The sequence below is a fragment of the Chenopodium album genome, chromosome 17 (assembly GCF_948465745.1).
Source record: "Chenopodium album chromosome 17, dcCheAlbu1.1, whole genome shotgun sequence".
Taxonomy (NCBI): Eukaryota; Viridiplantae; Streptophyta; class Magnoliopsida; order Caryophyllales; family Amaranthaceae; genus Chenopodium; species Chenopodium album.
The window spans coordinates 39,666,158-39,694,120 of record NC_137850.1 but is presented as its reverse complement, the minus strand read 5'-3'; the positions used below and the strand labels follow the sequence as shown (position 1 = coordinate 39,694,120).

General features: G+C 36.5%; 2 protein-coding genes and 1 non-coding gene across 4 annotated transcripts; 1 reads left to right on the top strand and 2 right to left on the bottom strand.

Annotated features, from left to right (window-relative positions):
* Positions 1-33: 33 nt before the first annotated feature.
* LOC145587944 (protein SAWADEE HOMEODOMAIN HOMOLOG 1-like) lies at positions 34-8,012 on the bottom strand. 2 transcript variants are annotated; one of them, XM_081644588.1, is made up of 9 exons: positions 7,788-8,012; positions 5,083-5,238; positions 4,910-4,955; positions 4,693-4,798; positions 4,490-4,553; positions 2,646-2,697; positions 1,029-1,172; positions 378-497; positions 34-289 (listed from the first exon to the last, which is right to left on the bottom strand). In XM_081644588.1, the coding sequence occupies exons 2-9, from the start codon at positions 5,157-5,159 to the stop codon at positions 248-250; spliced, it is 651 nt and encodes a 216-aa protein (XP_081500714.1). In that variant the 5' UTR covers positions 5,160-5,238; positions 7,788-8,012; the 3' UTR covers positions 34-247. The 2 variants fall into 2 exon arrangements, with proteins under 2 accessions (XP_081500714.1, XP_081500713.1); XM_081644587.1 differs by having other exon boundaries at positions 5,083-5,168; positions 7,788-8,007.
* An 11,443-nt stretch (positions 8,013-19,455) lies between these two features.
* Positions 19,456-19,562, top strand: LOC145590392 (small nucleolar RNA R71). The gene has a single exon (XR_014101998.1). It is a non-coding gene; the product is annotated as a small nucleolar RNA R71 (small nucleolar RNA).
* A 4,405-nt stretch (positions 19,563-23,967) lies between these two features.
* LOC145587942 (putative flavonol synthase 4) lies at positions 23,968-26,761 on the bottom strand. The gene is made up of 3 exons (XM_081644586.1): positions 26,002-26,761; positions 24,771-25,122; positions 23,968-24,259 (listed from the first exon to the last, which is right to left on the bottom strand). The coding sequence occupies exons 1-3, from the start codon at positions 26,556-26,558 to the stop codon at positions 24,011-24,013; spliced, it is 1,158 nt and encodes a 385-aa protein (XP_081500712.1). The 5' UTR covers positions 26,559-26,761; the 3' UTR covers positions 23,968-24,010.
* Between the last annotated feature and the right edge of the window lie 1,202 nt (positions 26,762-27,963).

Below are 27,963 nucleotides of genomic sequence, written 5' to 3'. Positions count from 1 at the left end.
GCATTCCAAATAGCCATTAATTGAACCACCTGATTGATTAAACAGTAAGCATTCTCCATAAGATTAAAAGCATTAAGCTTGTTTTCCAGTTTGATTATATCACAAAGGATATCAATTCTACTTTATACAGCGAATGGTGTTACCGGTTGATGCACCAAATAGCAACCTGCCCCTATTGTTACATGGGAAATGTTGATGTCTCACTTGTAATTTCTAGTTCCGGCACAGCTAATTTCAATGCAGACTTTTACTTTGGCCTGCAGCATATCTTGCTCAGCTGGACCTTTTCCTGCCATAAGAGAGACGGAACTTAATACTTCCGAGTATAATATATGCCACAAAAAATTCAATATTATGTAGTTGAGGCATTCACTTACCTCAGTCTTATCATCATCAAATCGAACCACAAAGATGCATCGACATCCCTTTATGTCATGCAACAGCCTTTGGATTTCCATGACATGTGCATCAACATATACAGCATAATCCAGTCTTTCCTAGAAGAATCCAATAGGAAAAAAGATAAACACATTGCAGAGTACTTGAAGTCCTCATGTGATCTTAGTGCGCAGAAATTGATCATTATCAAAATAAAGTTTGTGACTTTTAAGTTTGAAATTGCAGTCGTTGTAAGCAAAGATTCTAATCAGTCCACATTTGTAATTACTATGAAAATAATTTTAAATCCTAATAATTACTGGTTGATTAAGCCAGCTAAGAGCATCTAATGTGGTTGGGTTGAGTGGTTGACTGCACATACCAATGATTTAATCTCCAGCAGTCGTCGTTGACAAAGAACCTCTATCACTCTAAAGAAGATCTAATTACTAAATTAAACTCTAAAAAGAATTCCCTCTATAACTAATTATCACTCAATATCTTTTGTTGGTTTCAACTTTCAACTAACTAATGCAATATTACTTTGTGATATCTTAGAATGGAAGGAATATTTCAAACATGTACAAATGGTTAAAAATTTCCTCTTTCAAGGGGATGAGAAAGTAGGGACAACAGCACAACAATAATACCTGATAGCACAGCACAAGGTCGCCAACCTTAATTTTATGGCACTCTGAAGGTTCTAGAGGGATTGAACGTTCACGCACTCCAATTTTTACATTCACCCATTCATCATGGGAGACCCCAAAACCCGCAACTCTGACACGAGCTTCCTGTTTTAGATGATAAAACATTGGTATCTGTGCTGCTTTAAAAATTTTCACTTGCATAGATGAATAATGAGTAAACAAGAGATGGGCAGGGAAAGTAAACATAATACAAGTCACATTTTCAATTCATTCCAACTAGAAGAAACTATCAGCAATTTACTCCCTCTGTTATTTTAAGTTCAAATTATTGTAGGTACAAAATTTAAGAAAATATTGAAGAAGGTGAGTGGGTGTTAGATAAAGTAGGATAAATAAGAGAGAGATTGTAAAAATTTGGGTGTAAGAAAAAAAAAATGAATAAAGAGAGAATGTATGGATAAGGTGTAACTATTGTGAGGTTCAAGGGTTAACATGGTAGAGGGAAGGCCAAAAATAGAACACGGACTAAAATGGATAGAACAAAAAGAACAGAGTTTGGCTTCATCAATCAAATGTTCCTTATTACACTATAAACTACATTTCATGAGTTGTCCTCCAAAATTAATCTGCTAGTTAACAAGGGAAAATTGACTGAAGTTCATTCGATTTACCAGCAACAATTGTAAAATCAGAATCAAACAAACAATATCATTTCTTTATATTTGGTCTAACTACCCTGTGGCCAGCATCTAATCTTTCGTATGATGAATACAATCTATGATGAACACAATCTTGACAAGTTGACATACAAGCTATCGCATCTCACACTCAATAGCACCTAGGGGCCAGGGCCAAGATGAGAAAGATACATCAGACAATCAGCATACTGTAAATCAGACACTTCATTTCAGAAGCCAATAACAAATAGCACAGCACAATTATGCATCCAAATTGATAAAAAAAAATAAATAAATAAAAAAGAAGAGCCAGTGTGGAAAAAGAAAAGAAATGTAGGCAGGCTATATAGGATGAGCCAGGATGCATTAGGATCAACCCTCGAGAATAGGGGATACCTACCTGGTATCTTTCTTTTTATTGCATTTGAATTTTTTTAAAAAAGAACAAAAAAAGAATCAGCCAGGAAAAAAAGAATAAGCATAGGCAGTCTCTCAATCTTATACCAGTAGATGGACCATGGACGTATACACTGGTTACTATGTTTTTGGAAGTTAAAACGACTAAAAGTTTGAAGCTCCTATATGAAGAAACAATTAAAGAGAGACAATGAACATTGTATACCTACATGGTATAAAATGTAAAAGCATTAGAACAGAGCAATTAATTTACATTTTTCCATTAAAGATTTAAAGGTTCATGAAAAAGCTTCCACTTTTCCCATGTTTCTCCCATGATATGTAACCATCATCCAGATGGTCTAGTGTTTCCCTCTGATGATGTAGAGCATATCTTAGCAAAAGAACACATTGAGCCAAATTCAAAGTAAAAAACCAAAAAATAAATGAAGGGGGGAAGAGAGGGAAAAAGACAAACAAAAAAAATCCATGTAAAGGGCATGTTTATAATCCAAATGAGAGAAGCATTACACTAGGAGCTTACAAGTTCGCCAGAACATAGAACTCTGTAGTTGAGAAATGTACCGACATCATACCTGGCATAGTGGCATGTAATGAACTGATTAGCATGTACTTTTATTTCTTTCTTTTTTCCATAACAGATTTTACCAGTTTGGTTAATCATCATATAACAAAAGAATGACAAGCTTTTTTTTACCCAAAAAACTAATTTGAAAAAACTTTTAAAGGATAGCCAAAAATACAATTTTATTCTCCCATAAAACAAATAAACAAAGGCTTAGAAACAATTTAGTGATGGGTGATAACTGATTAGTATGTCGGCTCTCTCCCCCTCTCTCTAAAATATTTTTCAAGATCTAAATTGTGCAGTATCAGATAATGTTGGCCGTGAAGCACTAACAAGAAATATTTGATTTATTCACAAGCAGCGGGTAGCTGTGAAGATGCTGAAATTGTTAAACAGGAAAGAAGGGACAGAAAATAAAATAATGAAAAAGAGCAATTAACCAAACATTCAAAAGTCAAAATTTGTACTCCTCATATGAATTTATGAGTACATAGGTCTTTCAATTCTTACTTTGAATTTTAAAACAGGAACCCAGGCTAACTACGTAAGGGCCAGTTAGAGAACAGGGAAGAGAGAGAAGGTTCGAAGCATTTGGAAATTAGGAGAATAAAGATAGTGCCTGTGAGCAGGACATGAAAATTGCACCATAGATTTGTGATATATTCATTACCTTAATTTAAATTTCATTTTTTTTTTTTTTATTCCCTAGGGTTCTGTATTGTGTCCTTTTGTTATGTATCTATTAACTTATAGTAAATGCTCGATAGCTTTGTCTACAAAGAAGAAGGATTGCATGTTAACAAAACTTGATCAAGCTTGAGGAGATGATGTATCAATAACAGAGTTTGGCTTACGCAAAATTTTGCATGCTCAGTTCATTCGAATTCAACTATTACAATCCCCAACAATGAAAGCTTCAGCTATGCCTATAATCAAGAAATGTTTCATATTTTGATATTGACACTTGAACAGCTTCTATAAGTAGACATACACTATATCTGGAACTAGAAAATAAAAAATTTTCCAATATCATCCCACCACTATGCTCATTCAATCTCAAATCACCAGGAAACAGTAAAAAGTTCATTCTCAAATAAATGAAAAACTTTTATCAATTAATAAAGATAACGTTACAATTAATGAATTTCAAACAGGTTTTTACTCAGCAAAACATCATTAGGGTTCCACCATGAATTAGCAATACTCCCTCTATTCCTGAAAGATTGTTACGTAGGTGAATTTACGCGGTTATTAAGGAAAATAAGATAGTGAAAAACAATGATTAGATGTCACATAAATAAAGTATTAAGGCATTAATTCAACGTTGGAAAGAAGAATATTTACGTTGGGAGTAGGTAAATATTTTTGTAAATAAGAATAGTTGCTTAGGGAGTAGATAAATATTTTAGTAAATGGTAATAGTTACTTTGGGAGTAGGTAGTTATGAGGGAAAATGTGTACACAAAAAAAAAATCTAGAAAATGATTGTAACATAACCGAAAAAAAATAAAAGAACACCCAAAATGACCAACATAACCATTTTTTAGGAACGGAGGGAGTAGTATTTAGTAAGAATATTTGTAAGCATGTTATAAAGACACAATATCCAGGTAATCTGCAAACTTTAGTAGACACCGAGATAATTTAAATGCTCAGAAAGCCAGCATCAACATGTATTTTGCAGAGTTTAGTTAAACCAAACCTAAGGTCCTCAAGTAAAGACTAGAAAAATGTAGTGAGTCTTACATAAAAGAAAAACAAAAATATTTTTAAGGGTTATATGAATGTTCACTGCTCACCATGCATTATCTCTTGAAGATTTAGCCTCAAAAGCCAAGTCTGCAACTTCTGAAGCTGTTCCACCTGTGTACAATTCATGATTATTTGAAAAGATATTAATGAATTGACAATATTAAGCGTAGATATAGATTGCACACAATTTATAGTACTTACAGTTATTTACATCTATTATCCTGTTTTATGTTAAATACAGTTATTTTACCTTTAAGTACCATTGAAGTCTCAGGTGCTTTACTTGACAATGTTGACATAGGTGTATTTATAACCGAAAATGTACCCTTCTGTTTATCTTGGAACCAATTATGCACCTGCAAAAGTGTCATGGTAGCAGTGTAGCACAGAACAAAATTCATAAGATTGAAATATGCATTAAGTTAATAACGGAATAAAGAAAATAAGAATAATAGTTGGAATTCTGCCTGTTGCCAACTTATGGATGGTTTTCCGATGCGACAAGTAGAGGAACTGCAGATGTAAAGAACAAACAAGAAGATAATCAATCCATATTAATAGCCCCTATAAGGAAAAGTTTTATTACAGCTTCAATGCTGAGTTGAAAGCGCAATACAGGATTGAAGCTTGCCCAAATTACCTGAAACTTATTGCAAGGTCTTGATAAAATTCTTGAGTCAACGCCTCTTTTCTTACTTGCCTGAATAAATTCTCCATCTCTGCAATCTGCAAAGTGATAGCAATAATCTGTTCAGCCCCAAGCTTCCACAAACATTGAAACACAAGGAGAGCTGCACTACAGGAGGCCAAACGCCAAACAGATAAATGTTATTATCGGCACCAAATTAGTGATCACAACCTCTGGTTAACATATACATATTCATCAAATCAACTTTCATCATTTCTTATACTTATACATTATGGATTAATCTTATACACTCCAAGTACTTGTGAAATCATGGACAACACCTTGGGATGGAGGCAGTAGTTGAATATTGAAGAATAAAAAAATATGCAAAATCAATTTGCATGAACAGCTCAATGCTGATTTGACCCATTCTCATGCTATTTTGACCTATTCATTTTATTGACGATATACAACTTGTTGTAAAAGGATCCAAGAGAGCTCAAAGACATTGAATGCATTGGTATCTTTTGTAACAAAATGCTGAGTGATTCACCATAAAAGGTTTTATGTAATGATTCAGTGAGAGTCCTGTGCTGATTATCCAGGTGCATTTTTGTGAAGCAGTTCATGCAGTGTTTAGCAGGTTACGTTGAAGGTGAAGTAAAAACAATGATTATAGTGGGATTTCAAGACTAAAATCATATCAAATTTCCACACAAGGCAGGCTAATGAGCAATTTAAGGAAACCAAATAAGTTACAGTCTTACAGATAAAGCACATTAGTCTACAGTTGCAAAAGTGCTCTAGACACATGAGCAATGGATGCAAAATACTGCAGGTAGTGGACAGAGAGAAAATCTTAAACCACCCTAATTAATTAAAGCTAAAACATGATATGTTTTGCTCTCCTTTATTCCCAATCTGAATAATGGTCTCACTTTCGATGTTGGGGTTTACCAAATAAATTTGACCTTTATCTAGATCTAATTTTGCCTATGTTATTGAATCTATCAGCCAACCTTTCGCCATATCTACAGAATGACAACTATTATGCTATAGATGGGATAGCCAAGATAATTAGAAATCCATACAACAGATTTAGGCTTCTAGCACCAACAAGATACCGCTAAAGTTCAATAATGGCAACCTTATCCCATTTCATTAGCTCAATGGCTGGCTGTAGAAAGGCCAACACTACAGGAATTACTCTGGCTTCTTTACATTTTCCTTATAAACTCGTGTAATACTATAATTATCATAATCACGAAGCTAGAGTTTTGCGATAGTTCCCATATCATAATCTATGTGCCACCAAATCATACCTAAATATCCACCATTCTCTCATGTAACATCACATATGCCAAACTCTAAGGCTAACAGTTGCAATAGGTAGGTGTTTTCTGTTTGAAAACTTGCCATGCAAATGCCAAATTTTGCATAAGAGTGAATTAGAGAAGATGCTCAAAGTAATAATAGGCAACACCCTAGCTATAACTAGACCTGGCAATCCTGACCTAGACCCGATGACCCGAAATGGACCCGACCCATACCCGACCCGAAAATGGAGTTGACCTGATCCTGACCCGACATCCGAACTGACCCGACCCAAAGTTGACTCGACCTGAAATTGACCCGAACAGACCCGATACCCGAAATTGACCCGAACAAACCCGATACCCGAAATGTCCTGAACTAAAATTACTTGATAATTGAACTTAAAATGTCTTGTACCACAAATAACTCAAATTGTTCATCTTTAATCGTAGATAAGGTCATAAACTGAATTGGTAGTGTTTGTTATAACAATAACAAAATATATACTACGTATAAAATTATTGATTTGAGCTTGATTCACAAATGAAACAACTCGAACATGACCCGACCAGATTTTGACCCGACCTGGCCCGAATATGACCCGAATGTACTTGACCCAAAAATTGACCCGATTCCTGACCCGAAACCCGAATAGACGCGACTTGACTCATACCCGACCCAAATGTTAGCCGACCCGAAATGACCCGACCCGAATGACCCATTTGCCAGATCTAGCTATAACACACTTAATCATTCCATATTAATTGCAAGTTGCAACATTTTCTTTTAAAGGAAGTTTTTATCTTTCTCCTCGTCACATAATGTCCTAAAATCTTGTTCCTTTCCCTATGTTGCAATTAAATTGAAACGGAGGAAGTTTAAAACCTTTAAGTTGCTAAACCATATTTGTCTTACCTTCCTAATCAGTTCATTACATGTGGGGTTCCTTATAATCTACAAAAACATGGGAATTTCCAAAGTTTCACCCAAATCATGATATTACCAATCCACCCCCACCCCCCCCCCCCCCCCCAAAAAAAAAAAAAAAAAAAAAAAAAAAAATTCAATACAAACCCATACGAATGCATATTTTTTTTTCACAGAATTAAATAAAATAATACCAAATGACTCTCAACAATCAATACTCAGAAAAAAAATAACTACAAACAGATAGCAAATTAGCAACAGGAAAAAAAAAAAATGCCAATTTCACAGAATTGTAGCAAAATGAAATGGGTTTGTTCAACCCAGAAAGTAATTAGCTAAATTACTCAAGATAGTGAAAATCAAAAGTTACAAATGATGAAAAAAGACAGAAATTGATAAAAAAAAAAAAAAAACAAACAGGAGTGAAAGAGAATTGCTAAAGATGGAATAAAGAGAGCGTTAGGAAGAAAAAAAACCTCAGATTCAGAGAAAACAGAGGTAGTCGCCAATAATTCCTGCAGCCAAGGTGCCTCCATAGCCATAATCAACAAGAAACTTCTTCCAATTTCAATCTCTCAGTGGACTGTTTTATTCTTGTATTCCTTTGGGACTTAGAGAGAAAGAAAAACTCTTACTATTATGGAATCAAATGCCCAATTTCACATTATGAGTAAAATGAGGGTATTTTGGGGATTTTAGAGGTAATAATATGAGCACAATTTTTGTTTTTAGTCTTTTTACAAATCAACATGTAAATTTTTATTTTTTTTAATTTGACAAGAAGGCCTATCAAAGAAACCAAACAAAGCACCAAAAAAAAGGGACCAAAACGAAAATGACGTTGTCTAACGCGCACACCCAACTAATGAACAAGAGCAACCCAATTTCGAGGTACTTTACCAATGCGACAGGCAGAAAAATCTTGTAGTCATTCGAATATCCCGTAGAAGCCAAACACATGATACATGAGTTAAGTATAATAGTGGGTACTAAACTTTGGTAAAAGTTGCAAATAAGGGACTCAACTTTCAGAAGTGGCAATTTGGGTACTAAACTTTGGGAGAGTACTAATTGGAGGGAAAATTCCGATCAAGTGACCTGTACTGATGATGGTTTATTGGTAAACTGGTCATAATGCAAGGGGCTGCAAAAATGTTGCTGCAGATTGCAGAAGCAACACCAGAAGCAATGTCAACTCCACTTCAGCAACTGCAGCAACAGGTGAACCTCAACTACCCATGCATATGAGGGGAGTGGGGATCTACACTTACCCAAATGGGTTTCAGAAAGTTGCAACAGTAAGAAAAATTATAATTTTTAATTGTTTGTCATTATTTTTGCATTCATGTATTAACCATTTTTTGCTGCTGCAGGGTAGCTACAACCATCAAAATCCTGTTCCTACACCAAGACAACCTGTTGAAAGGGCATTTTACTCTAACTATGATGGGAAGCAGACTGTGTATTTTTTGAGTCAAGAATACCCCCCTTCATCACAACAAAGCCAGCATGAACCAACAACTATAACATCACAAGCATTGCAGGTAGGTTAATAGAACAAATTTTATTCATTTCCTTTGCCAAATAGCATCATCTGAGTACATTTTGAACTTACGGGACCTAGCAAGGAAGAGAAAAACCAGTAACAACAACTAAGGTACCATACTACCTACAACTGCTTACATTTTGCCTTGCCTAAAATAAAAGTAAATCACAATAGCTGCAGCTACAATAATGCCCCACACTTGGCAACTCAAATTCACTCTTACACCCCTTTTGAACTTCATCAAGGTGTTTTGTGCCTTCATCTTCCTTGCATATTGATTAGCTTCACAAAGCTACTTCCTCATGGCCACCATCTCATGTTTCAACATCTCCTTTTCCTCCACCAAACCCAATATAACTTCAGTCTGCCAATCTGTTGGTGCTTCATAACATCTGTCCACTTGAAAAACTTACACCCTCTTCTTTTAGTGTGTGCATCATAATCTGGACATGCAAGGAATCTTCTTCCAGGGTTGTCCTTTGTCCAAGCCCTTGTCCTTGACACAAGCAAACCACAGTGACACCTCCTAGGGCTTGAGCTAAAACCTGAACTTAATCTTGACATGGTGACTGTGTAATTGGTCTTTCTTCTTACTAATACTTGCAGATTCACCCAGCAGAAGCACTATTTTTTGAGGAAAAATTTCAGAAACCAAGCTATGGAGTAACCAAAGTTCAGAAGCACCCTTAAATGTTATTTGGGCTCAGCTATTTCATTTGTAACGGCTACATTTTTTGAAATACAGTTGCAATGCTCAGTTTGCTAGTTGAAAATGTATTCTGACAATTATTGCTCTTCATAGATTTCAAGGCAATGGATTTTTTTTTTTTTTTGCAATTATTAACTGTTAATAACCGGCTACAACAGGTAAATAGGTTTAGTACAAAGTTTAGTACTCTAAGTGCAACAAATGAAAGTTGAGTACCCAATCTGCAACTTTTGCCAAAGTTGAGTACCCACTCTTATACTTCACTCCATGATAAATCACCAGATTTTGTGCAACTGATAGATTATGTAAATAATCTTTTGTAATTATATTGTATATATTATAGTCAAAGGGCTATCAATTAGTTCCTTATTTGTAGCCTATAGTTATGCCTAATTAAGGCCTCATAGTTTGTATATAACTGACTTGAGTAATGAATAATACTCACGGCAAATATTCACTCTAATCTTATATGGTATCAGAGCTCTAGGTTATCTCCTTTCTTAAACCTATCTTCTACTTCTCTTCTTCTTTGTTCATCCATGGCCGAATCTAGCAAGGTCCATCCAGCCACCGTTGTTCCTAACATCAAAGCGTGCATCCCTATCACCCTTGATTATGATGGAAAGCAATACAACAGCTGGTCTACCCTTTTTCAACTACATTGTCGTGCTAATATGGTGATCGACCATATTATACCCCCGTCAGTTGATCCCTCGGCCAAGGCTTCCGCTCCGACGGAAGCTGAAAAAGCTTTCACACAGAGACTTGATGACATAGTTCGTCAATGGATTTACGGAACCGAACCAATGATCTCCTAAACTCCATCCTCGATCCTGATGACTCGGCGGCTAATGCTTGGAACAGATTGAAAAACTTCTTCCTTAACAACAAGTCTGCAAGAGCTTTGCAATTTGATGCGCAATTTGCAAACACCAAGCTTGATCAATTCGATGATGTTAAGTCTTATTGCACTCACCTAAAAACCCTAGCTGATAATTTGAGGAATGTTGGAGACAAAGTTTCTGACAATCGCATGGCTCTACAGCTTTTGAAAGGGCTCTCGGAGGAGTATAAGCCTTTTTGGACGTCCGTTCTCCATCTCAACCCGCTGCCCTCCTTTGACACTCTTCGTTCGATGCTTGAATTAGAAGAACACTGTTGAGTCTCATGAAGAGGCTCACATCACGCAATCCTCAATGTCGTCCTACAATAATGCTGAAAATTCTCATTCTTCTTCTCGGGGTAATAATCAGCGTAATGGTGGAAATAGCCGGAAAACCACCAAGGGAAAGGGCGGCTCCGGCAAGGGTAAAGGTGGCTCCAGCAACCAGCAACGTGGTGGTGCCTCGCCGCAACAGCAGACCACCCAGCGTGCTCTACCCACCTCGCAACAGCAGCAGGCCCAGGCTGGATGGGCGTATCCTCCGCCTTAGGCATACTGGTAGCAGGGCCCCTGGAATCTTCCTCCCTGCCCATATCCATCACAAGTGCCAGGCCCAGCTCCTTGGTCCACCAGTCGGCACAGTCAGCTTGCAAATCAGGCCGGTGTCCTCAGGCCACGCCCTCCTTAGGCCTACTATATGCCGGGTCCTTCATCTCAAGGTTACATGGCAACCAACATTGATCAAGCGATGCACACCATGACCTTGTTCGATCCGAACTATTATATGGATACCGGTGCTACCTCTCACATGACGAATTCTCAAGGTAACTTAACATCGTATTTTCCTTTGAGCAATTGTCATAATAATTCTATTATTGTTGGTGATGGTAGCAAAATTCCAATTCATGGTTATGGTCACAAATCTCTAAACCGAAACACACTTCAACTCAAAAATGTCTTTCATGTCCCAAAACTAGTCAAAAATCTCATCTCCGTTAGGAAATTCTCTACTGATAATAATATTTCCATTGAGTTTGATCCTTTTGGATTTTCTGTGAAGGACTTGCAGACGGGGAGCAAGCTAGTGATATGTAATAGTAGTGGAGATCTCTAACCTTTCTTCACCAATCGTCAAGTTCTATCATCTTCTACTCCGTCAGCTTTTGCAGTTATTTCTCCTAGTGTGTGGCATTCCCGTCTAGGTCATCCAAGAGATGCAATTCTAAATTAATTGTGCAGTAGTAATTCCATTCAATGTAATAAGGCTAAACATGTTTGTCATTCTTGTCCTTTGGGAAATTTAATAAAATCGCCTTTTACCGATTCCATTTCTCATACTACTATGCCTTTTTATATTATACAAAGTGATTTGTGGACATCCCCTATTCTTAGTTCTCTTGGTCACAAATATAACCTACCTTCACAACATCTTACCTACAAAGCTTCTTGGTTATAATTCTCCAACTCAGATTTTGTATCAAAAGCATCCCGACTACTCTCATCTTAGAGTCTTTGGGTGTCTATGTTATCCTCTTTTTTCATCATAAAAAATACACAAGCTTCAACCTCGGTCTTCTCCTTGTGTTTTTCTTGGCTATCCGTCCAATCATAGGGGATATAAATGCTTTGATATGTCATCTAGAAAAATTATAATATCCAAACATGTATGGTTCGATGAGTCGGTATTTCCTTTTTCCAAAATTCATACTCCAAAATCTCACACATACGATTTTTTGAGTAATGATTTAGGTTCCTTTGACAGTCCTCTTTTACGTCAACTTCTCACCACACCTGACCCCTACCATCCACCCGGACCTACTGGTGACGGTCAGCTTGCAGGTGCTGTCCCAACACAGCCCACCCCACAAGTAGGTTGCGGTGAGGATGCACAGGCCGCAACTCACTTGCGGGGTACACTACAGCCGCACCTTTCTCCTCCCACAACTACCCCGCACTCCCCACTTACCCCTGCCCCTTCCACGCAAGCGTGCAACACCTCCCTCCCCCAGAACTCGGCAGTGTGACTTACTGTCACCTCCTGCCACCCTCGCCGGGATACAAGCGAGTGCTGGTGCGGGGGCTCACAAACTTCACGTGGACGAGCCTCCTCTTTTTCCTTCTCCTACTCCTCCTTCTCCCGTAGCGGCCCATCCTCACCCTATGGCAACTCGTATTTCTCATGGGATTGTGAAACCCAATCCAAAATACCAATACCGCTCTCTTCATACTTCTACCTCCATATCACCCATTCCAAAAAATCCCGTATATGCTTTACGTGACCATAATTGGAAAATTTCTATGCAGGAAGAGTATGATGCTCTTATTGACAATGGTACTTGGGACTTGGTTCCGCGACCGTCTAATGTAAATATTATTCGATCGCTTTGGATTTTTTGGCATAAAACGAAATCTGATGGCTCTTTTGAGAGAAATAAGGCTCGTCTTGTTGGTGATGGGAAAACTCAACGGGAGGGGATTGATTGTGATGAGACTTTCAGTCCGGTTGTGAAGCCGGCAACTATATGGGTTGTCCTTAGCATTGCTTTATCCAAGTCTTAGTCTATACATCAATTAGATGTGAAGAATGCTTTCTTACATGGTAACTTAAGTGAAACAGTATACATGTATCAACCTCTGGGGTTCAAAGATCCGGCTCGTCCTGATCATGTTTGTCTTTTACGCAAATCTCTCTATGGTTTAAAACAGGCACCCCCGGCTTGGTATCAACGTTTTGCTGATTTTGTGGCATCCATTGGCTTTGGTCACAGCAAATCAGATACTTCTTTGTTCATTTATCGCCATGGTACTGACAATTCCTACATTCTTCTTTATGTTGATGATATTGTGCTCACTGCTTCTACAGAGTCTCTTCGGAAATATGTCATTTCTCAACTTAGCTCTGAATTTTCCATGAAAGATTTGGGTCCTTTGAGTTATTTCTTAGATATTTGCGTTACCCGACACAAAAATGGTTTATTTTTGTCTCAAAAGAAATATGCTCATGACATTATTAAGAAAGCAGGTATAACGAATTGCAACCCGTCTTCCACTCCTGTTGATTCAAAAGGGAAAATGAGCACTCAATCCGGCACTTCTTATGAAGATCCTACTACTTATCGTTCCTTATGTGGGGCATTATAGTATTTGACATTCACTCGTCCAGACATTTCCCATGTTGTGCAACAGGTTTGCTTATTTATGCATGCTCCTCAGGTTGCTCACATGAATGCCTTGAAACGAATCATTCGTAATATTCAAGGTACTGCTGATTATGGTTTGCAATTATACAAGTCATCCATTGCTTCTCTTGTTTCTTATACGGATGCCGATTGGGGCAGGTGTCCTGACACTTGACAGGGTAAAGTCGTATCCCCAAATCAAAAGTAATTCCTAAATCCTCTAACTAATGTAGATAGGGAAGTAGGGTCGAATCCACAGAGAAACGAGTCTTTCTATTCCTAATTAACTAATATAATCTAGATTATGAGGTAACCAATATATATTTGAATAATAAACTAAACTAAGGAGATCAAGAATAAGGAGAAAATAATATATAAAAGGATCTAGGGCATAGGTTCACCAATAAATAATATTCCAGGGTTGAATATAATAATCATTCATCAATGCATAATTAATTAGATCATAAAGGGCTTTCGCTACGTATTATAATCACACAATTAATTTACCGGTATTAAATCTCATCTTTCGAATCTCGACTTAACCATTTATAAATTAACCTGCCTATTGAAACTAGACCTAAACATTAATTCTCATCTGTCGAATCTCGAATCAATATTGTCAAACTCATGCATAAAAGATCAGGCCTAATCTAGTCACAGAGCATTAAATCAATCAATAGGAAATTAATCTAGCATTGACAATTAACAACAATAATTTACCCTTTCATATTATTTATGGATCCCCACAAACCCTAGAAATAGAACTACTCACACATAATAGGAACTAAACTAATTAAAGCAATAAAACAAGACATGATCAAAGGAATAAAATAAACAACTAAGATTAAGAGAAGAGAAATAGTTACCAAATAAATCTGGAATTAAGAGTAGATTAAGAACAAAGGTATATGAGAGAGAAAATCTAAGAAAACAATTAAGAGAGTAAAGAAAGAGAGTAAAAGAAGAGAGAGAGAGAGATCCTAAAATCGTATTACGGAGGAATATTTATACTCCGTACAAATCCTAAACTAAAACAAACTAAAACGACGCTAATCGTCTCCTAACAATAACACGCGCCCGATCGGGCGCGCCTTTTTGCTCTTCAGGTTGAATCTCGCGCCCGGCCGGGCGCGTCACCGGGCGCCGACCTCTTTGGCCGGGCGGCTTTCTTGGGCCACTAATTGGACTACGATTGGGCTCCAATTCTTCGGGCCAATCTGGGTTTCCTCTTCGGGTCTTGAATACTCGGTCCAAATGCCCCGGTATCACACATACCGAGCCCTTAATCACCGGTTCGATGGCTCTAACCGGCCCTGGGCTATAAACTCTGGTCGTGCTTCTCCAATGCTCGTAATTGCTCCAAAATATCTCGGGAAAATACTCCAAAAGTGTAAATCCCTGCAAAAGTCAACCAAATCTACGAAAACACTAGAAAACACCAATTAGTAATAAAAGTGGCTCTAAAGAGCCAAAAACACTACTAATTATGACCAAGGGATGGGGGTAAAATACTATATAAAATAGACACATCAAACTCCCCCAAGCCAAACCTTTGCTTGTCCCTAAGCAAAGATCTCATCAATGAATCAATAAATATGCTTCACCTCAAAAAGTAAAAATCAAGCACAAACGATTCAGGGTAAATCAAATAAACATGCTTCAAAATCAACCAATCAAATCCATCCAATTACCTTTCCTCCCTAACAATTGTCAAATAGAGCAAACTACAAGAGCATATAGAATTCAAGACTAGTGCTCACACACTCAACTCTCATTTATGTGGCGAGTAAAAGATGTACCCGATCGCTCTCCAACCAACCATTTTATGTGAACAGTGCCCTCCCAACTCACACTCTCGTGTGTATAAAACAATGAACGCTCAACCTACTAGTCGACTCGAAATATGTCAAATCATAACTTGCATTGATAAACAACACTTTCACATTCATACAATTCTATGCACAAGGTCGGAAAGTCTTTAAAGCTCGTAATGTAAGGCTAGGGTAAAGGGTAGGATAATAAGTGAGAGAAAAGCTATGCTTAAGGGAGCCAATCCTAATAAAGCCCATGATCAAAATAAATAATGATCAACATCTCCTACATAACCAACTCTAACATCAATCCACCAAATATACTCCAATCATAATATCACTCATAAAATATAATAATGAAGAAGTGGAGTGAATAAACAAACTTTATTTCCAAACTTGAATTTTCCATTGAAGCTCTATTTTTTTCTTTTCTTTTGATCAACCTCTAACTAGAACATTTGAACATTGAACACTTTTTTTCCCTTTTTTTTTTCTATTGAAGTTCACTTATTTTTTTCCATTCATAACATCATGCTTTATTTTTTTTTAAGAAAATATAACTCTCACACTCATCAAAAAAAAAAAAAAAAAAAAAACATGATCAAAAACAAAACCACTTCTCAAAACCCACCCAAATTGTGCAAATAATAAGCACACTACAGACTCCCTCACCTCACTCACTAATAGCTCCCCCAAGCCAAGCTTGGGACTAGTAACCAATGGGGAAAAATAGGCTTGTAATGTGGCTAATAAACAACAAAAAGTCAAGGCAACAACATGGGTAGCAAGAAGGGAACAAATGTATCTACAATCATCTGGAGGCTACCTAAAAGAATGAACGCCTTCGTCCTGCTCAATGTGCATAATAATGAATCATATAAGCATTACTTATAATTGCAAATCAATACTCAAATTCATTGACATACCAAGAACTAACACACATTCCTAACCAAATCAACTAGTCAAGCACTATATTCACAAGTAGTTGGGCAAAATTGACGCATGTTAAAGTTTCAAGGCAATCAAACATCAAATCATGATCAACTAATCCACAATGCTTATCATCATATACCAAGAATCAAAACAATTTTCTCAAGTAAGGGGCACAGGGAAGCATGATTTACAATTCATTGTAACGTATTTTTGGATTTTTTTTTTATTTTTTCAATTTTTTATTTTTTTTGTATTTTTCATATATAAGAAAGCAATAAAACTAACCTAGAAAGTAATAAATCTAACCTAAGAAAACACACCAAAAATAAAAGAAAAGAGAAAAAGAAAGATACCAAATCCAAAATCTCCCCCAAGCCAGAATCAGACAATGTCCTCATTGGCTCGGGAACTAGCCCAGCATGGCTAGTCTTTGAAACCATGGTAGAAACGGGTATGAAATTAATTTGAAAGAAATTCGAAAATTTTTATATAAAAATATAGAGGGGCGATCTAACGTTCAAATCTGATGATCTCTCGCGCCCGGTCGAGCGATCTGATGAAATGATTTTCGCCTCTTCTCGCGCCCGGTCGGGCCAGATTCGCCCGATCGGGCGGACAAATATGTCCGTATACGACGAGTTTCGCGCCCGGTCGGGCGAAATTACTTGATTTTGAAGCCTAGCTCTCGCGCCCGATCGGGCGAGCTTCGCCCGGTCGGGCCCGAGGCCAATTGTCGAATTTCTTACTTTCTTCTTTTCTTCAAATTTGGCTAACTCTTTTCCTTCAAAACTGTACAAAACTCATAGAACTCATTAAATTCCATCATCTCTCCTCTCATAAGAAAAAGAAAGAAGAACTAGTCTAAAAAGCATTAAAAATACGGGTTGCCTCCCGCAAAGCGCTGGTTTATCTAAGTCCCGCACGACCTTCTTACCAAGTACAATAACTAGGACCCTTGGCCAAACGCTTGATCGGGCGGTTTCTCACCCGATCTAGCGGTGTTTTTGCTATGACGCGGCTTCCTGACATGCCCTATGGGACGTCAATTCACTTTGTCTGGTAATTCCTCTTTGACTTGGATTGGGGGTTCTTCAATGCTACGCACCAAAGATCCTTCTTTGATCGAGGGTTACTTCAAAATGTCATTGCATTCAACACTTGCAACTCGATCTGGTGGAACACTTACCGTAGGCTCGAATTGCACAACTTGCTTGATTGATTCCACCTTTTCGTCCTCAAAACCAAGACCGACAGTGTAGAGTGCTCTTTCTATTGCATCAACTTCCTTCTGCCATCTGTTTATCTCATCTGAAAGGGATGCAACACAATATACCGCCTCCAATGGATCTTTTTCAAGAGCTTGGGGCTTGTTAGAATAATTCTCAACCACATTAACACTGAAGCACTTCTCCTCTGTCATGGGGCTTTTAGGGGTATTATTAAGATTAAAAATAATTTTATCATCCCCTACTGATAGTGTTAATTTACCACTTCTCACATCTATGATTGCTCCTGCAGTGTTAAGGAATGGTCTACCCAAAATAATCGGGGTTTGCATATCCTCAGCCATATCAAGAACAACAAAATCAACAGGTATATAAAATTTACCTACTCTAACGGGAACATCGTCTAAAACACGTAAGGGGTATTTGAAAGAACGGTCAGCCATTTGTAGAGTAATATTAGTAGCTTTTAATTTACCTATATTCAGTTTGGAACACACAGATAATGGCATAACACTAACGCTAGCACCCAAATCACACAATGCATTATCAATCATTAGATTGCCTATATGACAAGGGATAGAAAAGCTACTCGGATCTTTTAATTTAGGTGGAGATTTATTCTGAAGTACGGCACTACACTCTGTAGTGAAAGCTACTGTCTCTACCTCACTAATAGACCTTTTTCTTGTCAATATTTCTTTCATAAACTTTGCATATGAATGAATTTGTGTGATTAATTCAGTGAAGGGAACTGTTACCTTCAAATCTTTTACCATCTCCAAGAACTTACCAAACTGCTTATCCAAGTTTGTCTTCAAGTGACGATTGGGGAATGGAAGCTTGATAACTGGCTTTGGAGCATTATTGCTCTTATCTGGAGTAGCCACCTTCTATGGAGTCGTACCCTGCAATGTAGAATGAGATATATTAGTACTGTGCTTTAGCCCTGCAGGGCTATTAACTGCATTGTCTGGTTTAACGGAATCAAGATTAGCATTATTTAGTAAAATAGGTTCATCAATTTTGGGCATAAGGGGCCCTTCATAGTTTGAACCACTCCTTAGAGTAATTGCGTAGGCTTGATCCGTAGGCCTGGTCGGCTGTGCCGGCAGAGCTCCCTGTTGGCGGGCTTGTAGAGTGGCGGAAAGTTGCGCAATCTGATTATCTACAATTTTATTGTGCGCTAGGATTGAATCAATTTGCGCATCTCTACTCTCCATATGCTTCTGCATATTAACCAACATCGCTCTAATTTCCACCAAAGAAGGGTTGGAAGATGAGGAGGATTGTTGTGGTTGGTTTTTTTGGCCAGCATTAGGATGGTAATATTTCTGCTGCTGTTGCTGTGGCGCCTGTGGTTCTTGTGGCGGTGGATTTTGAACATTGGTACTCCGATAGGAAAGGTACGGATGATTTCGATACCTAGGATTGTAGGCGTTGGAGTATGGGTTATTCTGCTTATAGGTTTGAAAAGCATTAACTTGCTCCATCGAGCTCCTGCAATCTTGCTCATAATGTCCTACACTTCCACAATTTTCACAAAAAGCATCATTAGAGTTATTAGCAACAGCAGAAACATTAGCAACAGAGTTAGGGATATTAGTACTAAGGTTATCTAATTTCTGGCAAATAGAAGTAAGCTGAGCCTGCAAAAGGGATACTGAATCAACGTGGTGTTTGCCCTTATTTGCATAGCCTCTAGAATTCCCATATTGGGAATTATGTATCGCCATATCAACCTGACCTGCATCATCAACATTAAGATTCATAAATCTACCATTAGCTGCAGAGTCTAGAATTGTTCTAGATGCATTCCCTAATCCGTTGTAAAAAGCTTGAATTAACTGCCACTTTGCCAAGTTATGGTGGGGACACTCCCTCTGCAGATCCTTGAACCTCTCCCAAGCCTCATATAATGCTTCATCTGGCTCCTGGGCAAAGTTCTGAATGGCACTTCTTAGTAAAGCTGTTTTCTCTGCAGGGTAATATTTGTTATAAAAATTTAAAGCAAGAGTCTCCCAGTTAGTAATACCAAGTGTAGTTCTATTCAAACCATTAAACCACAATTTAGCTTTTCCACATAAAGAAAAGGGAAAGAGAATCTCCCTGATCTGGTCCTACGTCACCCCATTCTGCCGAATAGTATTGCAATATTGACAGAAATCTGCAATGTGAAGATTAGGATCTTCACCCTTAGCTCCACTGAATTGCTTTCTTTCTATCATCATTATGAATTGGGGCTTGATTTCGAACTGGACTCCCGCGATATCTGGTCTGGGGGAAAGGTGTGGAAAATCCGTCAGGGACAGTTGCAAATAATCGCTGAGCTTCTTAGGTGCAGTCATCTCTGATTCTGAATCTGAAGGAATTTCCGAATCACTAGAATCAGGTGGCGAATCTCTAGGAATGTCGTTACTCCCAGAACCCGCCAGGATTTGTCTATAAATATTCTTCTGTCTATGGAAAGGGCGCTCGATCTCAGGATCGAATGGAATGTAACCTGATCTGGAACACCTAGGCATAAACAGAGAACTAAAAAGACAAATATGAGAACTTCCTCAAAGAACTAATGTCCTTTGAGGCAAAAGAAAAAATAACCTAGACTACAAAAACAATTAGAAATAAAAATAAAACCGTCTCCCCGGCAACGGCGCCAAATTTTGACAGGGTAAAGTCGTATCCCCAAATCAAAAGTAATTCCTAAATCCTCTAACTAATGTAGATAGGGAAGTAGGGTCGAATCCACAGAGAAACGAGTCTTTCTATTCCTAATTAACTAATATAATCTAGATTATGAGGTAACCAATATATATATTTGAATAATAAACTAAACTAAGGAGATCAAGAATAAGGAGGAAATAATATATAAAAGGATCTAAGGCATAGGTTCACCAATAAATAATATTCCGAGGTTGAATATAATAATCATTCATCAATGCATAATTAATCAGATCATAAAGGGCTTTCGCTACGTATTATAATCACACAATTAATTTACCGGTATTAAATCTCATCTTTCGAATCTCGACTTAACCATTTATAAATTAACCTGCCTATTGAAACTAGACCTAAACATTAATTCTCATCTGTCGAATCTCGAATCAATATTGTCAAACTCATGCATAAAAGATCAGGCCTAATCTAGTCACAGAGCATTAAATCAATCAATAGGAAATTAATCTAGCATTGACAATTAACAACAATAATTTACCCTTTCATATTATTTATGGATCCCCACAAACCCTAGAAATAGAACTACTCACACATAATAGGAACTAAACTAATCAAAGCAATAAAACAAGACATGATCAAAGGAATAAAATAAACAACTAAGATTAAGAGAAGAGAAATAGTTACCAAATAAATCTGGAATTAAGAGTAGATTAAGAACAAAGGTATATGAGAGAGAAAATCTAAGAAAACAATTAAGAGAGTAAAGAAAGAGAGTAAAAGAAGAGAGAGAGAGAGATCCTAAAATCGTATTACGGAGGAATATTTATACTCCGTACAAATCCTAAACTAAAACAAACTAAAACGACGCTAATCGTCTCCTAACAATAACACGCGCCCGATCAGGCGAGGCACCGCCCGATCGGGCGCGCCTTTTTTCTCTTCAGGTTGAATCTCGCGCCCGGCCGGGCGCCGACCTCTTTGGCCGGGCGGCTTTCTTGGGCCACTAATTGGACTACAATTGGGCTCCAATTCTTCGGGCCAATCTGGGTTTCCTCTTCGGGTCTTGAATACTCGGTTCAAATGCCCCGGTATCACACATACCGAGCCCTTAATCACCGGTTCGATGGCTCTAACCAGCCCTGGGCTATAAACTCTGGTCGTGCTTCTCCAATGCTCGTAATTGCTCCAAAATATCTCGGGAAAATACTCCAAAAGTGTAAATCCCTGCAAAAGTCAACCAAATCTACGAAAACACTAGAAAACACCAATTAGTAATAAAAGTGGCTCTAAAGAGCCAAAAACACTACCAATTATGACCAAGGGACGGGGGTAAAATACTATATAAAATAGACACATCAACACTCGTCGGTCTACATCAGGTTATTGTGTCTTTCTTCGCGATAACTTGATTTCTTGGTCCTCTAAAAGTCAACCTACTTTGTCAAAGTCTAGTGCCGAAGCAGAATACAGGGGGGTTGCCAATGTTGTCTCGGAATCATGTTGGGTTCGAAACTTATTATTAGAACTACGATGTTTGGTTGTAAAGGCGACATTAGTTTATTGCGACAATGTTAGTGCCATTTACCTCTCTAAAAATCCGGTACAACATCAGCGCACTAAACATATTGAGATGGACATTCACTTCGTTCGTGAGAAAGGGCGAAGTGCGTGTCTTGCATTTGCCATCCCGATATCAGATTACAGACATTTTTACAAAAGGTCTGCCTAAGGTTTTATTTGATGATTTTCGGGACAGTCTCAGCGCTCATAAAGCTCCCGTTTCGACTGCGGGGGTGTGATAGATTATATAAATAATCTTCTGTAATTATATTGTATATATTATAGTCAAAGGGCTATCAATTAGTTCCTTATTTGTAGCCTATAGTTATGCCTAATTAAGGCCTCATAGTTTGTATATAACTGACTTGAGTAATGAATAATATTCACGGCAAATATTCACTCTAATCTTATAGCAACACAACATGGAAGACAAAACTGCATAGTCATAGAAATCCTTTCCGACAAGCTAAGCGGAGAGCCTATAAGTAAGTCTACAATAATGTCTAAAGAGTAGAAACAAATTGATTGGTCAAAAGAATCATAATGTGGTAAAATTTATTGAAAGAACGAAAATACTAATTAGGTGATTTGAAATTAATTGTATCATGACATTAAAAGGGGATTTGTTAAGGGGGATAAGTAGGGATAAAAATAAGATGTTAGGAATAAAATTGTTTAGGAGAATCAGACTAGAAGGGGGTTGACTATAGGTAGTATAAATGTATAAGGGAAATGGATAGAAAATGGTTTAAAAAAGATCAAATTACCCTTAATAATAATATTTAAAGAATAAGGACAAAGGAGAGAAGAAAGAAGTTTGCAAGGGTAATTTTATAATTTTATTACTTACCCCTAGCTTATTCCCAATACATACCAAACATGGGATAACAATTATTATCGTTATCCTATTTACTTATTTTTTATGTCTTTATCTTCCCTCATCCCTCGTTTCTCTATCCCTCATACCAAACATTTCATAAATGCATTGGGATGAGTTTAGGCATTCACTATATATTGTTGACTAATAACACATTCAATTATGTGATCAAATTTTCAAACTACTTTATTATCATGGTACAAGGTCGCTTAATAGTTGTCAACAGCACCTTGTATCTTGCCATACATTTATGCTGTATTTTGCGTATTGATTCCATGTTCATATTACCAAATTTTGTAGTCAACTTCAAGGGAGTTTATTTTAAGTTTTTGGAGTCGGTTTCAGGTTACCATTTCTTTTTAATTGAGTTAGGTGGTCAACTTTAAAATCAATTGATGTTAAGTGTTGTTCTTTTGGATAATCTCTTACAAGCCTTCTTGATGGGTCCTTTTTTCGTGCTACTAGAGGTAAACATCCTCACAGCCCCTTTTAATCTGCAAGATTGTTTTTGCTTGCTTGCTTGCTGTAGCTTTTCTTCCTAGTAATCGACTTACATACAGAGGATTGTTTGATGATTTTAATTTGTCACAGGCTCTTCAGCAATTCTTTGGATATAGGCATATGGAGGCATAAGGACGATGGTTGTGGTCATTGGAAGTGATACAAAGAAGAAAAGATATTCATTGCTTGCCTTTTTCATTAGTTGTTATTTCTTGATCCCACAGTTTAAAGTTACTTGAGGACTTGAGACATGTAATGCTTAGGCTTTATAGTCATTTCGTGGCATTTACACCCCCATTTAATTTGAATTTATATACAAAACGTATGCCAAAGTATGACGTGCTCTGTATTTTGTAAGGAAAGCATCATGCCCTTGTTTATGAAAATAATCCAATAATCATATATTACCTTCGTTTTTTTAGTTGACATGAATCTTTCATCACACTTGCTAACGCACAATTTTGACTATTAATATCTCTTATCTATCAACATTATTGTACAATTATAAATAGTGGATATTAGAAAATTTACCTAGAGATGATTCAAACACGACACACATGATATCGTAGTTATAAATCTTAAAATTAAAGCTAATCAAGTGTAGTTTATGAATAATGCTAAAGTCAAAGTGTGTCAACTAAAAAATCAGAGCATGCATATTGTACCACCACCAAACTCTACACAAGCTTGTCAATCCATATGATGAATTCTTTCCAATACATAATCACAAACTTACAACACAAAAGGTGAGTAATTAGAGTAAAAAATCATCAAAAGCATCACAATGAACAAAGGAAGAAATCATGGATGTGATAATTTGCAGTAAAAATGGATCAAAAATTGACATGCAATTGTAAAAACTATAGCAAAAAGAGCTTGTTGTCGTAGAGAAATAATCCTTTCTTTTTTCTCTAGGTGATGAAATTCATCGGTATTTTTCGTAATTAAATTAGGAGGAGAGCAAAGGAAAGCCAATGAAATACAATCTTTATTTTGAAATGTATATATTGGTTTTCCTATCACTTGTTTGTATCGTCCACCACTCCAAGCCTGTCATAATATACACCCAAATTAATACAAAAATTAGTGTATACCTTAGATAAAACAATTGCATAGTACTAATTATGATTAATCTAATTGCAATGAAATGATTAATTAAGAACACAAACAAGTCAGACAGCTCAAAAGGGTACTAATTAATCTAAGCAATGCAACATCCTTGAGTCATGATTATATGTACCAAGGGACACGAGGGGCCTTCCATGTCAAAAATTGTTGGTCATGATGACCAATACAACGGGTGTTACCTAGACTCGTAGTCATGTAGTAGTTAAGTACACAACAACCATAATCAATTAGTCAATTAGACAATTAGCCACCTCCGAATTGTATAAAAGTTACTCCATAATTGATTATATGTGATTATGGTGACGACTTAAATTGTTATATACAATACACTCGTTGTATACAAGTTTTCCTCCATACAGACAAATTTTTTTCCCGTTTCATATTTGAATCAATGTACTATAACACAATAAAGATTATTGTTTGTGCGATTTACCTGTAGTTGATCCCCAGCTGTGACAATCAAGGCATTTTCTAGTGGTGTGAAAGAAATCCAGCCTTTCTTAGAGTAAACATGAAACTCAGAAGATCCATCACAAACATGCAATGATAATGCATGGGAATAATCTGACCCTTTGATCATCATCCTTATGACGTCATATCGAAGGGAACTAAGGCATTGATCAGCTGACACGTCATGAGGATGCTTGTAGATGTGGCATACACAATCGTTCAAATTACTAGTATGCCCTTCACCATTTGGTGTATTGGGGTAGTTCTCATTTAGGATCAACATTATGTCCTTGGCAATCTTCTCAATTGATGATGCCAAAATCTCCATTTTGTCACTGCAATGTATATACATCATTCAATTTGTCAATCCATTGGCTCGAATTTTTACGATGTGAAGGGAATGGTTAAAACAATCTATGATTATGCAAATATTCATTTACAATTTGGTTTTTTACTTTTAAATTTCAAATATTACGAGTAGTTGCTAACATTTTATAATGGCATAGAGTGGTACAGTAATAAATACTGAATATATGGGGAGAGGGAAATTTCACCCCACGCGTGCACATACACAAACACAATGTTAATAGTGGATCTATATCATATGAATCTATCATGTCAAGTGACTTTGGTTTCAATATTGCATGAAAACTCATTATTACTTTATTAGTTATTTTCATGATTTAATAGCATATGTTAAATACAATGGCGATCATTCTAGAAATTATAATGTAATGTATAGAGTAACAAAATAATATATTATATACTATTAAGTACAATTTTCTTAATTTTCTTTTCATAAATTAGCAATTTGTAGTATTCAACTATTGTACTTTGTAGTGCTTAAATATTTATAACTAAACAATCTCGTTCATGTACTATATGAAATTATTTACATTAGATGATATCAACTATTGAGAACCTCAATTTCTGAAATTCGTGACTAAATGAAAACTTGATTTGCCAAATTTATGTACTGTATTTTTTTTTTTTTTTTTTTTTTGACGTTGTATTCATGTTCAATTATCTAAAAGTGGTGATTTTAATTTCTTTTTGTCTCTTAATATCATTAATTTTCTCATCGGTGACATAAATTGTTAAATAAATAAAATAAACAACTTGAATTATCCAAAAAAAATAAAAAAATAAAACTTAAAAACAGAAAAAAACGAAGAATGAAAAAAAATACATATAATAGATTGACCGTTAAATACCTGAATTTTGAAAACTCATTTGGCCAAATTCCCTCCATTTTTACCTTAAAACCAAATCCCCTGCTCCAAACAAATTCCTCACCCATCTCATTCACTACCTCCTCTTGCTCCCCACTCACTTGATCCTCAAACCCGAACTCCATCTCCGGCGATCTCATCGCCATTCTTTTCTTCTCCGGCGACATTCTAAACACCCGTCCCGCCCGTCTAACCACCGTCTTGATCAACTCTGGCGAAACCTCATGATTGATCACCTGAAAACACCCAATTTCCGACAAAGAATCTCGGATCTTCAAAACTAAATCATCTTTTGCTGAATTCAAGGCCTGAAAATCAATATCTGGAATATCCCTGAATGGTTTTTGTCTTGGGAAGATTCGATCAGGCAGGATAAGGTCTGGAACCCGAAGGCTGTGCTCTAGGAACTCTGTTAAGACCTCATCGTTCGCCACGGAGGAAGCACGGCGGCTCGATCCGATTGGAGATGGCGGCGGGGCTCGAAAATCGAAGGTGTTTGTTTCTTGTTCTTGGTGATCTTCAGGGGAAATTGTTGGCATTTTTTTTTAATTAAATCAAAAAGAAAAGCTAGAAGAAGCTAGAGCTAGAAGTTTTTTTTTTTTTTTGTTCTTTTTTGGTTGGAAATAGGCTTGTGTTTGATCACAATAATACTACATAACCCTATAAATTCTAAATAAAATTCCATTTTTAATTTTTATTTCATAAGTTACTATAGACAGCAATGATGGGATTGTCTGAAACATTAATGAATAAATATGTAATCATGTTTTGTTTTTTTTAACTGGTTTACTTTATATTATTTAGAAATAAATTTTAATTTGTGGAAATTATGCTTTTGTTATAGATAGAAACTTTACAGCTAGCTAAGCTTTGTTAAATTGGTGGGGTATAAAAGGATTAATTTGGAGGACTAATAAGATGAGAAAGAAAAAGGTTGATTTAAGGGGACAAAGGTTTCAATCAGAGTTAGCGCCAAAGAAGTGCAGTATACTTTTCTACTTTCAATCTATGAATATAGTAAGAGATGGACCTGTAAGTACACTGTTGTTCTTCAAAAGGGTGTTGCAATGTCGGATCTCAGATGTAATATCAAATCGGCCGCACCGGATCACTGGGGGCAACCGCGGACGACGTTATTGCTCAAGGTTGAATTGTTCGATTGGTGTAAAAATAGGATTCTTTGCCAAATTGGTACTCGGATCAATAGAAGTTCGAGTTGTGTTAAGATGTTATAATCTATCTATATCTATCTATATACTTCCTCCGTTCTTTTATTATTGCATCACTTACCTTTTTAGGAAGTTTCACAAATATTGCACCATTTCCTCTTTAGGAAAAAAATTATTTGTGTTCACACTACAAATACCCAACATACCCTTGTTTTTTCACACTTACTTTTAAATTTATCAATATGTCACATGGGCAATTTTGTATCTTTACCTTTCTCTCTCTTACTTTTTTCCACTATCAAAATATTTGTACCCAACCCCTATGGTGCAATAATAAAAAAACGGAGGAAGTATTATACTAAAAGACAAGCGCCTCATTGTAAGACTGATAAATGTCTCTTTATAATTCGTTGTCTTTTTTTAATTTTTTATTATACATTTTTGTTTCCATATAAAAAAAAATTCTAAATATCTTATTCTAAATATGTAACACCCCGTTCTTAAATTTGGGTGTTACAAAATATTTTAAAATATTTTTTTTTATTAACATAGATTTCTAATGAAATTTATATGAAGATCGAATATTCTCATTTCTATAACCATAAATTTTCATATTTTCGTACCAATCTAATGCTAATATTCAAAATTTAAATAATTACAGTATAAGAATATATGTCTGTAAAAAAAATATCTTACATACATGATTGAGTAGTTGATGAGATTTGTCTTTTATTCTTAAAAATCATAATAAATATCTTTTTTCGTATAAAAATTA

Bases quoted from the DNA above. Each gene is read 5' to 3' on its own strand.
- LOC145587944 (XM_081644587.1), bottom strand. From the start codon at position 7,853: ATGGCTATGGAGGCACCTTGGCTGCAGGAATTATTGGCGACTACCTCT. The intron at 4,554-4,692 runs GTAAAATAACTG...AATTGTACACAG, and splicing joins GACTTCAATGGTACTTAAAG to GTGGAACAGCTTCAGAAGTT. The intron at 2,698-4,489 runs GTGAGCAGTGAA...CCACTATGCCAG, and splicing joins TCTTCAAGAGATAATGCATG to GTATGATGTCGGTACATTTC.
- LOC145587942 (XM_081644586.1), bottom strand. From the start codon at position 26,558: ATGCCAACAATTTCCCCTGAAGATCACCAAGAACAAGAAACAAACACC. The intron at 25,123-26,001 runs GTATTTAACGGT...TATACATTGCAG, and splicing joins AATGAGTTTTCAAAATTCAG to TGACAAAATGGAGATTTTGG. The intron at 24,260-24,770 runs GTAAATCGCACA...ATATTATGACAG, and splicing joins CAGCTGGGGATCAACTACAG to GCTTGGAGTGGTGGACGATA.